This window comes from Rutilus rutilus (assembly GCF_951802725.1).
Source record: "Rutilus rutilus genome assembly, chromosome: 16".
NCBI lineage: Eukaryota > Metazoa > Chordata > Actinopteri > Cypriniformes > Leuciscidae > Rutilus > Rutilus rutilus.
The window spans coordinates 27,070,284-27,086,878 of NC_140224.1; the positions used below are offsets into that span (position 1 = coordinate 27,070,284).

A 16,595-nucleotide genomic window follows, 5' to 3' on the forward strand; every position below is an offset into this window, starting at 1 on the left:
TAAAAGAATGGTACTTACATCCGTCTGAGTTCGCAGATACTGACGGCGCCAATTACCTCCATCCTCCCCAACCACCTCCAAGATGGTCCTTTCCCTCCATCCTCCCCACCACCACCACCAGGATGGTCCCTTCCTTTACCTCCAGGGGGTCGGCTGCGCCCCTGCCTTCATCTTCAGGCGGGATTTGCAGATTCCGTTACCCTCGCATTGCTTGCTAAGGACGGGGCCTACGCCAAAGACTATGCTTGCTGAGCTATTAATAAATTTACTCTTGTTATATCATTTTATCTCCCGAGTCTTTCTGGTAGAACTTGATAATCTAGATTTATTTTTATAATAGGAGTCTGGGTGAAGGGTCCCTGAGAATGTAAAGATTGAACAAAGATTAAACTAAATTGTGTCATTGATTAGTGTACGGTAACACTTTACTTGAAGGGGTGTGCATAAGACTGACATGACACCTTCATAATTATGACATGGCAGATGTCATAAATATGAAGGAGGTCTTATGCATGTTTATGGCAAATGTCATTAAGTGTCATTCGCTCAATTATGACATTTTTAATGCAAATATGACATTGTTTGAGATGTCTTTATGACAACTTGACATAAACCAATACATCATAACCTGTCAGTGTCTTTGTCATGACAACTTGACATTACCAAGACAACATAAATTGTCATAAATATGACATAGCAGATTAATTATCAAACTTAAGAAACCACTTAGCTTTAAGGGTTAACATTTCATTAAACTGTTAGGCGGTTGGTTTTGACATTGGCTGTCATGAGGCCATTATAACTGTGTCATGAATGTTTTTCTTGACCTCAACTACAGTGGTACAAATTTAATTTGTCATTAAAATGTTATAATGGCTTCATGACAGCCAATGTCAAAACCAACCACATGACAGTTTAATGAAATGTTAACCCATAAAGCTAAGTGGTTTCTTAAGTTTGATAATTAATCTGCTATGTCATGTTTATGACATATTTATGACAGGTTGTGTTGTCTTAGTAATGTCAAGTTGCCATAACAAAGAAATCTCACACAATGTCATATTTGCATTAAAAATGTCATAATTGAGCGAATGACACTTAATGACAGTTGTCATAAACATGCATAAGACCTCCTTCATATTCATGACATGTGTCATGTCATGATTATGACGGTGTCATGCCAGTCTTATGCACACCCCTTCAAGTAAAGTGTTACCGATAAATAGATTTTGAGGACAAATTGGAACATTTTACAGTAAGCAAAGATTTTAACACAAGAAACTTTTATAATTAAAATGCTACAAACAATATATCTTACAACAATCTTTATTTTACTTTGCAGTGCACAATAAACTCTTGTGTATATATCCAACTAATCATTCAAATCCATTGATTATCCCTTGTATCTCCGAGCTCTAATATTTATATCTAATATGACACACAATCACACACAATCAAGGTTTAAGAGTTATGCAAGTTTAATAACAATTCACAGTGTAACAATGTGCAAATGCACATTTTGTACAGCACAATTCATCAATATATTAAGTAGTCTATATCTTCAGTAATCATAAATCTAAAGAGTTACTGAAACATTTAAATCAATGTATAATGATTTGGAGCAATACATCATTGATTACATGCTTTTCAAAATGAAATACACAATGACAGAAAAGTTGTATATACACAGTATATAAAGTATCTCATACTATTAGAAATGTAAAAAAAGTGCAGCTTTAAAGATGTTAAAATACATGAACAGTTTAGAACTGAACAGTTTAGAACTGCACATTTTTCACAGTGAATTAACCTTCATAATTGTAATAAAATAATACTTGACTGAATCTTGTTCTTCACATAAACAAACATGAACTAATATATGCCCACCACCACTCATACAGTTTTATGTACATATATACACTCCAAATGTTATCAATTTCTTTCACTCAGTGGCATTTTGATGTCAGTGAATATAACAATTAATTCACATTGTTTTGCATATTTACATGATTAATGTACAAGCAAAAGGACAAGGTACTTTAGATAACCTAATTTCCACTTCTGTCATTAACGCCTTGTCTTCCACCTGCATGATTAGACTCAAATGAACGAGCTTTAATATCCAACAGACCCATTGACCTTAAACTAGGTGTGCACAATATTTCTAATAACTCAATTGTGATAAGATAATTCACATGAGATTTAGTTTCATGTCCTCAGTTTGATGTGCAGGGTTCAGAGTGCAGAGGCTGGGATCCTAGAAACCGCCGAATAGTGAGTTTTACCTGCAGATAATTTCAGTAACATTTATTTATAGCTCTCTGAATGTAGTGATGGAAAAACATCAAATGAAATCATCATCTTACCTCGTCCTTGCTCAGTCTTCTTAGGTATGTCTGTATCTCTTCTACTGTGTCTGTTAGCAGGTCATTGAAGGCCAGGATTTGATCCCCCTTATGGAACAGACGTGAGTCCTGAATCTGCCGACACTCAGACACACTGGAGAGGAAAAGTATGAGAGACAAACAATGAGAAACATAATACAATGTAAGTTGTTCTTTTGTACTCATGTTCATGTTTTCTCTATTAGGATACAACTGTAACATCTGTAATTATTTATCAATGAGAGTGGTACCATGGTTTGCCTTCTTCCTGTTTCAAGATCAGACTGTTTTTCAGACTGTTTTGACTAACGCAGATCTCCTTCTCAACATGTGTGTGCATTTCACTGCAGAATAGAAATATGCATTGACAATATTAAACAGATGCCACATTTTTCACAACCTTAGTGCTAAACATAGCTGAGAGTCAAATAGCCAGGAGACTAAGAAATTAAAATAATTGTTTCCTTGGTCCCACTTTATATTATTTGTTTTTAACTATGGTATACTAACATTTAAAGGGGTCATATAATGGTACATGCACTTTTACAAGTTGATTGTACTGAAATGTGTGTTGGCAGTGCCTGTACACAACCATCATAAAATGATAAAAATCCATCCAGTGTTTTTTTTTTTAATCTTATATGTTTTCCCCCATCTCAAATCAAGCCGTTCGATTTTGTGACGTCGCAAAATCGACGCCCCTCCCACGATTGTTGATTGACAGCAGCGTTTCAACACAGATCCGCCCTCGCTCGTGTGCGAGCTGTCAATCATAGTCCGCGCGGTCATTATTGATACGCTGGAGCACTGTCTATGAGCAGAATGGCGTCTAAGCGATTGTGGTGTTCTGTTCTTGGGTGTAATAAGGAACACAGCAGTCATTTTGATGTTCCTAAATCCGAACCGCTGAAGACGCAGTGGCTGAGTTTTGTTTTCGAAGGGAATATTCCCCACGATCAACGTCAATGCTTTCATGTTTGCGCGAATCATTTCACACACCAGACTGCTTTACAAACGAGGGTCAGTAAAGCTGGTTTTGCTAAGAAGCTGCTCCTGAAAAAAGGATCGGTACCAACTATTCGTGTTCCTGCTGCACCTCCAGAAGAAGAAGTGAGTGTAACGTTTTATTAACCTTTATATTAATATTTATATTAATCTTTGTAAATCGCTTGCTGCACGCTTCACGATGAATGCGGCTAAGGTTTACACTCAGGGTACATTACGGCATGTTTTCTATGTACGACGTTCTCAATATAATTCATAATCCCACGTTTATAATGAACAACGCGTTATGGTTATTGTGTTATGGTTATAACAAACGGTGTACGCACAGAACAGAGGGGCGGGGTGAGCAAAGCTCATTATCACTTAAAGACACATACAGTTAAACGGCGTGCTGAAAACAGAGCTGTTTTTGACCAGGTAAAATTAGTGTTTTCTTACAATACTAATGAGAATTTTTAATTAAAGTATATTACAAACTTTTAATTTAGACCCTAAAGAATCATATTAGCTTGTACAAAAATGGCATTAAATGACCCCTTTAAACAAATCATTTGATACAATGCACTTCTTGTGTACATACATCTTTTTTACGTTGTACTTATAATTACAAAATACCTGCATGTAATTACAGCTGTAATTAATTTATGTAATTACATTATAATTACACTGTTTACCCTTCTCTTACACCTTAAACCACCCTTAAGCCTATCCATATCACCAAACCTGTCCCTAACCTTACCCGTATCCCACCTTAGTAGCAGCAAAAGTGTTTATCAATACAGCATGAACACAATAAGTGCATTTTACATAACAATTATTATTTTTTGATGCAAGTACAAAATGATAAAAATCACCTGTTGTTTAAAGGCGCCTCATTCAGCTCAGTAGAGGCACAGTTCCCATTGAAGTTGAGGAGACGAGGCTGAGGACACATCTCACCTGTACTCATTCTAAGGCAAAAGGTAAGAAAGTGAAACAACGATGACATCATTCAGACATATTCAGCAGAAAAACACAGTTTAAAGCTGCCATGATGTCAGTAAAACTGCACTAAAGTAAAAATGTAGGCTACCGTTTATTTTCATCGTCCGTATCCTGGTTGACTGCACCATTGCACGCAGAGAACTCGTGGCCATTAATGGAAGTGCTGAAAAAGACAAAATAATAATACAAATTTGTTTAACTTTATGTATTTTAAACAAATGGGAATCATGAATCTAAATAATTTTAGTGTTAAACAAGGCTCAGCCTCAGAACTATGGTTGCTTAATCGTTCTAGTCAGAGATGATTGCTTCTCTCAAGTATTAAGATGCTAAAACAATGCTAAAACTTAGCATTCATCCATGATCAGACCTGTTCAGCAAGACTGGACATTTCCAAACGACAAAACAGAATGTTCAGCAACGCTAAGATAAGAGTTGTTTTGTAGTCTTTAAATAAATGAAGAATTACATCTATGTGTAACATCTGAGGCACAGGGGAATGAACTTCGTGAGCACATTACTGCAGTATGTGTCAGACGGCAACACACACTCAATTTACTGTATCTTGCACAACTAACACAACAGTGCAATGTCATGAGGTGAATTGAAGACTTCAAAATTACTTTGTCTGTATGCATGCAGTGTCGGCCTCCTGTTGGACATCTTCCAACGCCTTTTGCCTAATCAGGAAAGACCACAGAATTTAATTAAATGTCTCTCAGAAAATTGCATTTTATCAACAGAGTACATTTCACATTTCACTAGGACAATTAAGTTGAGAAGTCCTCTCAAACACCTACACTGATGCCATGTGCATGTATTCATTTTTTTCTTTTGGAGATTCATCCTTTTTCCCATCCTTCTCATCTTTATCCTTGTTAACTGAAATCTGTCAAATAGAAGTTTGAGTTTTTGTCATATGGAAGTTTAAAAGCATTTGTGTGCATACAGTATGTTGAAGAAACATGTAAATGTGCAAAACCTTGCGCGCTGCTGGTACTGGAGGCTCGCTGAACTTGTTAACATAGTCATTTTGGTCATCAGACTGATCTTCAACCTTTGGTTCTGGACACTTCTCTAAATCTGATCTAAATCTGCTGTCCTGTGGAAAGAGGTAAGTATGTGAGCATGCACAACCTCTCAAAAGTTTTGACACCCTTAGATTTTTTGTTTCTTGGAATGTGAAAAAACAATGATCAAAACACTTGAATGCTAAATGCTTGAAAATAAATAAATAATATAAAGTTATAATAATATTATGACTGGTAATTTATATATACATACATGTGTGTAAAGATAGAGAGAGACATTTTTTAATGTTTACCTCAAGTGTGTCAAATGTATGTCTCCGTTTATCTGATGTCTGGGTCTTCAGGGCTTTGCACCAACCATCCACATCAACACTGAAAACACCAGAAAACATTTACTTTTTTATTTTAAAAAATCATCATCAGTTGTTTTAAAATGAGAAATTAAAGTTTAAATGAAACAATTTCTAGAATTATGTTTGCAGTATATAACTTTAGAAGTAGAATGATTAAGCTACTGCTTAAAGAGTCCATGAAATTACTTTTCATTTAACTTCATGCATCTTTTTGTTTATTCCACATATATTTTCTGTATTGTCTATTTTAATATTTGAATGCTATATATGCTTTTGCGATATTGTAAACAGAAACAGTCATGCCAGTAAAGCTTTGTTGACTTATTTTGTATGACTCAATTTTAAATGTGTATACTTTCTCTTTGTGTACTGGCTTTCATGGAACTATGGTGTGACAGTGAGAGATATGGTCAAAATGATGGTTGCAAACCTGTTTTCGCCAATAAGAAAATAGTCTCTGCTGTTTTTGTGTGTGTTGTCTTCCACCCTCAAGAACAGCACAGAGGATGGAGGACACTTGAAGTGTTTCTGAATCCAGTCCCGCATCTGATGTGTCTCTAGGCCAGTAAACATCAAGATGATCCTTTAAAACAGTAAGAATTTCTCATTATAAAGTGAAAATATGTTTATTTTTGAGTGTGATAGTATTTTCCTTACTTGGAAAGGTCTATCTCTCCCAGAGGTTTGTCTCTCTTTTCGTTGTTTGTATAATATGTCAGATGATTGGCGTCTTCGCCCGTCTTGGAGAGCACAAAGAAACGGCGCTTCCATGATTTCTGTGACAGATATACCAGGTAAAACTGTTAAGTTTCATGAACAGAGAAACTGTCTTTGAAAGATTGCAGATATTTCAATTTCAAGTTGAAATGCAATATGAGACGTACAAAGGTTTTTAAAAAGGCCGGTTGACCAGGAGACTTGTGCAGGTATCCAGTGTACACTTCCTCCACCATTGCTGCTTCTTTGTAAAACTTTGCAGTTGTTGCTGCAGAAACGTGAATAAAACCGATTAACATTAAACACATAGATAGCCTACCACTCAATTTAATTTGTCATTAAATTGTCTTTCTTAATTATAACATTTTACTAAATGATTTTAGACTTTTATTTTTATTGGACTTGCTCATGTTGTTGCTAAAATAGATGTGAAATCATTTTACTATAAGCACTGACATCAAATACAATCAGATGCAAACAACATTTATGATTTTGTAAAACAAAACTAATATCCAGTGAAGACTAATTAAAATGCAATGGAAATTAACCCTCCATCATATTTCATTCATAATATGTTATGAATAGTATCAGCATTATTTCTATACAAGCATCACAAATCAGAATCATCATATCAATAGCCATATTCTAAAATATTATTGTCTTACCTTGTGTCTCGGTAAAAGTAGTGTCCTCTAAAAGTCAGCTCTCTCAACGTGCGTGTTATGATGGCAGATTAGGAGGAAGCTCGAGGCCTTTTGTTTCTTCCAGAGAGTTATTCTGGTAACAGGAGGAGTTTCTGGTCATATGTAAGCTCAGGCTTAAAAGTCCCTCCCTTTTGATCGTGTCAGTCATTAGTTTGTGGAAATTACCAGACAAACTACGTATTCATATGGCTTTGATGAATTGTGGGAAACTTGAAACTACAAAAACAAATTTAGCTTCTGAAGCACTTACAGTAAGCTATGACTGGAAATATGTACAAATATTCACTGAAACCTGGCACTTTTCCATTTATCAGATTGTAATTTATGTGGTTAGAAGCTTCCCTTCAGGAATGCAGGAGGTCAATTAATAAGATACCATGCAGAAATCATTCCTCGTTTCTCTGCTGCTGGGGATTTTAGGGGAAATTCTTGATAATTGGATTTCAGTAAATATGAATTATTGTATTTCCTCCACCATTTTACCTGGATTGTTTCCAAGTGTAGCATACTTTTGACTTGTTAGGGGGTTGGGGGTGATTGATGGATAAAAAAAAAAAAAATGTAGGGTTAAATAAATGTGTTGTACTCTATGCACAAACAATATATATTACAAACAGAAATACCATGGCATGACATTTCTAACTATTTGAATTCACATTAACAAATTATCTAATATGCATGCAATAATGATAATACTTTTAATGAAAGTAAAAAAAAAAAAAGATAATAGGAGTCTATGTGAAGGGTCCCTGAGAATGTAAAGATTAAACCAAGATTGAACTAAATTGTGTCATTGATTAGTGTACATAAGGGGTGTGTACTGTAAGTGAAAAATGTTTTCATTGTTGCACTTAGCTTGTTTCTGGCATAAAAATGCATTCAAATATGCATAGAATGCACCATTCTAGTCTTATTGTTAATGTGTAACATTAATGCTGAAAAGTATAATATGGACGTACAGTGCTGCTGAAAATAGAGTTACGACACTCCCATAGGCGTCCATTGGAATTGAGGAATGCGGAAGTAATGCGTAATGAATGTAATGAAGTAAGCTCACTCGCTGGTAAATTGATGAAATTACTGGAATTCTGCAATATTTCCCACCCTGTAGAAATTCAAATTAGTTTCTATGAAGACTGCTCATTCAAGGAATAACTTATCTAGCAACTCACTGGAAGTTATTTTGGATATATTAGATATACTGGAGTAGTACTGGATATATAAGTTTTGTTGAATACAACTGGTTGCCTTGTTTTTTTATATTTTATCTTTCTTGGGTTAAATTCAGTATTTGCTTGCATCCATTCATATTCAGTTGTTGTGTATGCTGTGAATATTATAAAATAACATTAGGATGTGAGTAATTCATCTTTTAAATGTAACACGGGCTGAATCCAAAATCGCCCCCTATACCATCAAGTCAAGTCAAGTCAAGTCAAGTATATTTGTATAGCGCTTTTCACAATACAGATTGTATCAAAGCAGCTTCACAGTATCAAATTAAAATAATACAACAAGGTTTGTTTCTAGTGGAATTTATTGATAAAATCAAATTAGATATCCCCAGAATATCCCCAACTGAGCAAGCCAAAGGCAACAGTGGCAAGGAACCGAAAAACTCCATCAAGTGACCTAATAGTGTCCTAAAACTCCATCAGGTGACCCAATGGAGAAAAAAAAACCTTGGGAGATCAAATAGATCAGAATTTGAGGGGACATCCATTTATTGTGGTGTCCGAAACCATAGTGGACGTTATTGAGTGCACTCGTTCTATCCTACATTGCACCACAATAACAAGTGTACAACTGATGTACACTCAACGGCTGTCCGAATTCACTTCCTCGTTTTCATTCACTCCTTCAAGTGAAATGTATTAGTGGACTAATGTAGGGAATAGTGATTGAGGGTTTAGGGGGCGATTTTGGATTTAGCCAGGCACATCACTTAAAACACGGCATGTCAAGAGAGCCAATAGCCCTGTCCCAAATGGCACCCTAAGCACTCGTGGTCTTCCTACGAGTCCGCACTTTCGTGACGTGATGCTACTTTGACTGTCGGGAAGAAGTCTGCTGCGGAGCCCGCATCAGTGCGCATGCAAAGGGCACATATGGACCGCAAAGGGTGCTATCTTAGTCCACAAGTAAGTCATTGTACCTTGTAAGTCCACAAGACCGTAAGTGCATAAGTGTGCCATTTGGGACAGGGCCAATGAGTGTTTGTTATCACTGCTGTAAAACGTAAAACTGTCGTAAATTTGACTTTTACGGTAGATGCTGACAATGGAGATCAAGGCCCTGTCCCAAATGGCACACTTCATATGCACTTTCGGTCTTGTGGACTAACCATGGCTGCCGCATGCGCGTGTCCGTTAAGTCCATGAGCCCGTAGTGTCCCATTTGTCATTTTAGGATTCAGAAGGGTGCCCCCCCCTTTGCGGTCGATATGCGCCCTTGATGCGCATTTTTCCCGACAGTTACGTCACGAAAGTGCAGACTTGTTGGAAGACCGCGAGTGTTTAGGGTGCCATTTGGGACTGGCCCGAAGATTAATCCTATAGAATAAAGTCTTGAATTTGGGTCTGTTCCTCACATTCGTATGCTGAATTCTAAAGATTTGGATTACAGCTCACAAATAAAATTGATTGCTTTTGTGAATTTATGTTTCGTTTTTAGTGTTTTTTATGACTGATCTATTGTCAGTCACAGCATAGCTAGGACTACTCAGAAAATGTATGTTTCAGCATATATGGAAACAAATACATACAAATATAGATCACATTGCAGCCACAGATACAGATAAATTGGTTTTGAGGAAAAATTTAAACATATAGTAAACAAAGTTTTTATCATAAGAAACCTTCAAAAGGCTGCATAGTACAATACAAAATACAGAATTAAAGAAAAGCAATACACTGAGTTTACAGAGTAACATAAAAACGGTAATTTCAGGGTATGAAACAAAAGTAAATGAAAGAAAATGAATACCAGAAATCTTGTATATTTAAATATTGCAAAAAATTGACATCGAAATCACACACAATATAGTTTTAATCAAATGTGCATGTTAAAACAGATCATACATTTACATTTTATTTTCTGTACATTTCACATCAAGGTGAATGTTTATTAGAACATGCATTTGTTTGAAACAATATAATATTGTAATATTATAACTTCATATAGGCCTAATTGAAACGTGGTTTGAAACGTAATATTTAAATATACATTTAGTAGCCTATATTTACACAGTACATAGCTGCACAAATTTCTTTACTGAAGTATTGTTCTGGTCTTTTTGAAAATAAGCTGCCTTGTTCTAATATAATTGACTTTTGGTCATTTGCTTTAATCATATTGATTTTGTGCAGTTCATATCATCATCAATATCAGTTGAGGTTCCCAATGCAAAACTATTATAAAAACATTAATTTTGCTTTGGTTTAGTGCAAGTCAGTGAAACAAAATATGATTTAGAATATAAGAATCCTTTTCAACCTTACTTTCAACAAACTACTTGAACTGTGAAAATAAAACAACAAATATATCTTAAATTCAGTCTTGTTTCCAGACTGTTATGACAATTAGCACTCAGTAACAACAGGTAAAGAAGCTGGAGTTTAGGATGAAGCCTGCATTCTGACAATTCATCTGTGTCGTTATCTTCGCGGTTTGTTTCTGTTCTCAATTCTGTCTCGGGCAAAAAAGAGTGAAACTATAAGTATATTTGTGAGTATATGTTTGTATTTCCTCTTATGTTGTTTGCATGCATCTACCTGATTACTTGTGAATTTTACAGGAGAAGCATAGATGGGCTCGTGGGTCACATTTGATGGCAGCTCATGTGTAACACATGTTGTATGACCCCACTCAACTTCCTGTCATTAACACAATATGATATCATTAGATTATTGAACAGCTGCAAATTAATAATCAGAATAAGTGGAGTGAACTCTCAAAGCAAATCCCATTACAACAAGCAATTTTTCTAAAATTAGCAAACCTTTTTTTTCCCCAGCTTGTTTGATATAATCAGTATGGGTTGCAGAAATGAGAGTCACACTGATTATGGTGATCTCTCATTCTTATCTTGATTCACATTTATTGAGACTTAACTGTGCCACTCTCCTCAGGTGATCAAAAAAATATTCGCAGAAAAAAAAGAGTAAGTTCTAAAGACTTATTATTATAATTAGGGATCATAAAACCTGAAATACCGTTCTGTTGGCCACAAACCAGACCTATTTTTAGCAGACAGCCCCTTCCATGTGCTACTATACCTGCTCGTTTTCTGATTGTGGAAGTTCCCTGATGTGTCTATTCGACCCAAATGTCTGCGTAACAGATGTTTAATTCAGATTATTCAACTAAAAGAAAATATTTTGCACACCATGCGCAATTATGTATGAAATGCATGCATTTTCAAGTCAGAAAAATAAAAACATTACCTTGGGATCCAACAGTCTGTGTGGACGATTATTTAAGATGTCAAATAAAGCAGTGAACCATTTTTCCATCTCCCAACTGCACAAATATGTTATATTGCATCATTCAGAGACTATTTAAAAATAGTAATCATATCATGATTCTTTTTAAAACAATAGAAATGACAAAAAGTAATATGTTTCTGTAAAAGTCATCTCTATTTATCATAAAGATATCATATACAGTTCTGTGCAAAAGTCTTAGGCACGTTAGAATGGTCACACTTTAAATTAGGGTCCAATTCTCACTATTAACTACGACTTTTGCCTCAATAAACTCCAAATTACTGCTTATTAATAGTTAGTAAGGTAGTTGTTAAGTTTAGGAATTGGGTAGGATTAGGGATGTAGAATATGGTCATGCAGAATAAGGCATTAATATGTGCTTTATAAGTACTAATAAACGGACAATATCCCAGTAATATGCATGCTTATAAACAACTAGTTCATAGTGAGAATTGGACCATAAACTGAAGTGTTACCATAAATATTTCCACTCAATTTACGACAAAAAGAACAACAATAAATCACTGCCATTGAACAAAGCAAACACATTCAGGACAAACCTGTTTTCTCCAATAAGGAAGAAGTCTCTTTCTGGTACTCTAATAAACAATACGCATGAAGGAGAACATCTGAAATTGTTTTGGATCCAGTTCCACTTATTATCCATCTCGGGGTTCAAGAACATGAATGTGATCCTGCAGGACAGGCAGAAAACTGTACTTACTGTACAATAGTAATTGTGTAAGGAAAGTTTGTCAAGACAAACTACACTGTAAAAAAAAAGTTGCTACCTTAAATGAAGTACAATCAACTTGGATGTTTCAACTTAAATTACGTTAAACTCACCTTAAAAATTTAGGGTTTTTTTGGTGAGAAAGCAATGTAAAAATATATGTCGTCATAACTTATTGATCATACTTTTTTACAGTGTACGATGTTAAATAGATAAGATAGATTGTTGCTAAGGTGTTCTGGGTGGTTGACAGACAGGTTTTATGATCTGATGAGGTGGATCAGTGCGTACAATTATTGAACATACTTAGACAAGTCAATGTCTCCAAGTGGTTTGTTCATCTCTTCATTTTTATAGTACTTAAGCAGGCATATGTTGTTACTGTACTTTAGAAGAACAAAAAACCTCCGTTTCCATGATTTCTGCAAAAAATATATACAGGTTGAGAGAAATTAGCAAAGGGAGTCTCCCGTTAATGCACTATAAAACCTGTTCTGCTTCTTTTCCAGAGAAACATACCTGAGACTTGAACTTATTCTCTGGGGGAGATTTGTAAAGATATCCAGAACACATTTTCTCCTCGGCACCATGTATGTAAAATTCATAGTTTTTATCTGCAGAGACAAAGAATCTATTTAAAATTAAGCCATATGTTATGACAATAATGTCAATTAGAGACATTTAAAAGAACATACCTGCCATTGTACAGTTTTGGTGAGTAATGGAATGCTGTGAGTGTAAGTATAGGAACAGAACAAGTTGTTGTTACTTTAACATATTCAGCATGATGAATGATTTCAAGTGCCAAATGTTTGAAATTCAAGATGTTCTTTAATGGAACAATTACACGGTTAGGACCGGGCCTCCAAAGCCACATCCACATGGTCTGAGACTACAATAGGAGGTGTGACAGTAAGCCCATCGATCTGTGTTTGCACATGATGGACTTTTCTTTAAGATATTAGCAATCCTCAAAAACTAGTCTGTTAGTGACAGTGTAAACTGAGTCGAACAATAGATATTATTGTAAGCAGCACAAACAAGGAAACAAATACACACACACACACACACACACACACACACACACACACACACACACACACACACACACACACGTGTTTTCATGTTTTATGGGGACTTTCCATAGACATAATGATTTTTATACTGTACAAACTGTATATTCTATCCCCGTACACCAACCCTATCCCTAAACCTACCCATCACAGAAAACTTTCTGCATTGTTTCATTTTCCAAAAAAACATCACTTAGTATGATTTATAAGCTGTTTTTGGATTTCAGATATTGCCATCTTTGTAGGGACATTTTGTCCCCATAATGTAGGGTTTACCAGGACACACACACACACACACACACACACACACACACACACACACACACACACACACACACAAAGACAGAAAACTTCCTGACCTAAATATAGTTTTGTTTGAAATATTTATTCAGTTTATTCATTGGTATATTAATAAATAAATACTTTTGATTGATTGAAATACATTGATGCTGCCTTACATTATGTAAATCAGACAGCACAATTTCTTAGCTTTACCTCTTCTGCTACAGCAATCAAAATTATGCAAGTAATGTTATACAAAATTATTATTGTAGTATTATTATATGACTGAAAAAAATGACAGTTTCTGTACCTGAGATAGATGCTTCCTGTCTGTGAGAACACAACATGTAGTTAAAATATATGAGGAAGTTTACTCCAAGGTGAGAATCCTTAGAAGTGATGTCACAAGGAAGGCGGTGATTTAAACATATTTAGTTATGTACTTGGACAACAAATAGAAAGTAGAAAGAAGTAGCCTACAAGAAACACCAATGCCACTATTATCAAGTTTAAACTCACTTTATGTACTCACTAATCAAATAGTATAACTACAGTCACCTAAAGGATTATTAGGAACACCATACTAATACCGTGTTTGACCCCCTTTCGCCTTCAGAAATGCCTTAAAGGGATAGTTCACTTTGAAATTAATTTTTGGTATGTTTTAGCTTACCTCAAGGGCATCCAAGATGTAGGTGTCTTTGTTTCCGCAGTAGTTTCAATTTTGATATTTTTAGGTCAAACCGTTCTTGTCTGTCAGTCATATAATGCAGGTCTATGGTCACTGTCTCAAACCACAAGCACAGAGTCCAAATTAAAACAATTCCCTACGTCCAAATGAAACAATTCCCCATCATAAGTACAAAATGATGGCCTAAGACACGAAACGAGCGGTTTGTGTGAGAAAACGAACAGTATTTATATCGTTGTTATCTCTTGAAAACAGTACACGTCCAAATGATCTGACGGCGCGGGCGGGTATAGATATATACATAGATGTCGCCTTGGCTACGGTTTCGTTCCAATGAACTGCAGTAGCGAAGGCGACATCTAGTGTATACATCTATACCCGCCAGCGGCCGGGTATAGATATATACACTAGATGTCGCTTGGCTACGGTTTCGTTCCAATGAACTGCAGTAGCCAAGGCGACATCTATGTATATATCTATACCCGCCCGCGCCGTCAGATCATTTGGACGTGTGCTGTTTTCAAGCGATAACAACGATATAAATACTGTTCATTTTCTCACACAAACCGCTCGTTTCGTGTCTTAGGCCATCAATGTGTACTTATGATGGGGAATTGTTTCATTTGGACGATGGGGAATTGTTTTAATTTGGACTCTGTGCTTGTGTTTTGAGCCAGTGACCATAGACCTGCATTATATGACTGACAGACAAGAACGGTTTGACCTAAAAATATCAAAATTGAAACTACTGCGGAAACAAAGACACCTACATCTTGGATGCCCTTGAGGTAAGCTAAAACATATCAAAAATTCATTTCAAAGTGAACTATCCCTTTAATTCTACGTGGCATTGATTCAACAAGGTGCTGAAAGCATTCTTTAGAAATGTTGGCCCATATTGTTAGGATAGCATCTTGCAGTTGATGGAGATTTGTGGGATGCACATCCAGGGCACGAAGCTCCCGTTCCACCACATCCCAAAGATGCTCTATTGGGTTGAGATCTGGTGACTCTGGGGGCCATTTTAGTACAGTGAACTCATTGTCATGTTCAAGAAACCAATTTGAAATGATTTGAGCTTTGTGACTTGGTGCATTATCCTGCTGGAAGTAGCCATCAGAGGATGGGTACATGGTGGTCATAAAGGGATCGACATGGTCAGAAACAATGCTCAGGTAGGCCGTGGCATTTAAACGATGCCCAATTGGCACTAAGGGGCCTAAAGTGTGCCAAGAAAACATCCCCCACACCATTACACCACCACCACCAGCCTGGCATGATGGATCCATGTTCTCATTCTGTTTACGCCAAATTCTGACTCTACCATCTGAATGTCTCAACAGAAATCGAGACTCATCAGACCAGGCAACATTTTTCCAGTCTTCAACTGTCCAATGTTCAGCTTGTGCAAATTGTAGCCTCTTTTTCCTATTTGTAGTGGAGATGAGTGGTACCTGGTGGGGTCTTCTGCTGTTGTAGCCAATCCGCCTCAAGGTTGTGCGTGTTGTGGCTTCACAAATGCTTTGCTGCATACCTCGGTTGTAACGAGTGGTTATTTCAGTCAAAGTTGCTCTTCTATCAGCTTGAATCAGTCAGCCCATTCTCCTCTGACCTCTAGCATCAACAAGGCATTTTCGCCCACAGGACTGCCGCATACTGGATGTTTTTCCCTTTTCACACCATTCTTTGTAAACCCTAGAAATGGTTGTGCGTGAAAATCCCAGTAACTGAGCAGATAGTGAAATACTCAGACCGGCCCGTCTGGCACCAACAACCATGCCACGCTCAAAATTGCTTAAATCACCTTTCTTTCCCGTTCTGACATTCAGTTTGGAGTTCAGGAGATTGTCTTGACCAGGACTACACCCCTAAATGCATTGAAGCAACTGCCATGTGATTGGTTGATTAGATAATTGCATTAATGAGAAATTGAACAGGTGTTCCTAATAATCCTTTAGGTGAGTGTATATTATCTCTGCAATATACATTATTGGCACAGATTGCATGTTATTACCAGATTTACAGTTTGACATTGAAGGTGAAGTCACTTCTCTCACCACTTACAGACATTCAAATAGGTTTCCTGAACACCTCTCGTCGGAGATAGTCCGGATTTTCATTCTCATTCACTAATAATTGCGTTGATTATTT

At 36.3% G+C, this 16,595-nt stretch overlaps 1 protein-coding gene across 1 annotated transcript; it reads right to left on the reverse strand.

The window, feature by feature from the left end:
- Positions 1-1,311: 1,311 nt before the first annotated feature.
- Positions 1,312-14,084, reverse strand: LOC311306276 (pleckstrin homology domain-containing family S member 1-like). Its single transcript, XM_084434597.1, has 21 exons — positions 14,064-14,084; positions 13,094-13,127; positions 12,918-13,012; positions 12,705-12,820; positions 12,226-12,360; positions 11,624-11,699; positions 11,456-11,509; positions 10,952-11,053; positions 7,140-7,164; positions 6,642-6,742; positions 6,415-6,533; positions 6,188-6,340; positions 5,698-5,776; positions 5,356-5,475; positions 5,174-5,262; positions 4,997-5,053; positions 4,462-4,536; positions 4,244-4,339; positions 2,636-2,728; positions 2,367-2,499; positions 1,312-2,285 (listed from the first exon to the last, which is right to left on the reverse strand). Exons 2-21 carry the CDS (start codon positions 13,098-13,100, stop codon positions 2,217-2,219), a joined length of 1,794 nt encoding a protein of 597 aa, XP_084290723.1. The 5' UTR covers positions 13,101-13,127; positions 14,064-14,084; the 3' UTR covers positions 1,312-2,216.
- Between the last annotated feature and the right edge of the window lie 2,511 nt (positions 14,085-16,595).

Excerpts from the sequence above, each read along its gene's own strand:
- LOC311306276 (XM_084434597.1), bottom strand. Across the intron at positions 12,821-12,917 it reads AGAATAAGTTCAAGTCTCAG|AAATCATGGAAACGGAGGTT; the intron begins GTATGTTTCTCT and ends TATTTTTTGCAG. Across the intron at positions 5,777-6,187 it reads TTTCTTATTGGCGAAAACAG|TGTTGATGTGGATGGTTGGT; the intron begins GTTTGCAACCAT and ends TGGTGTTTTCAG.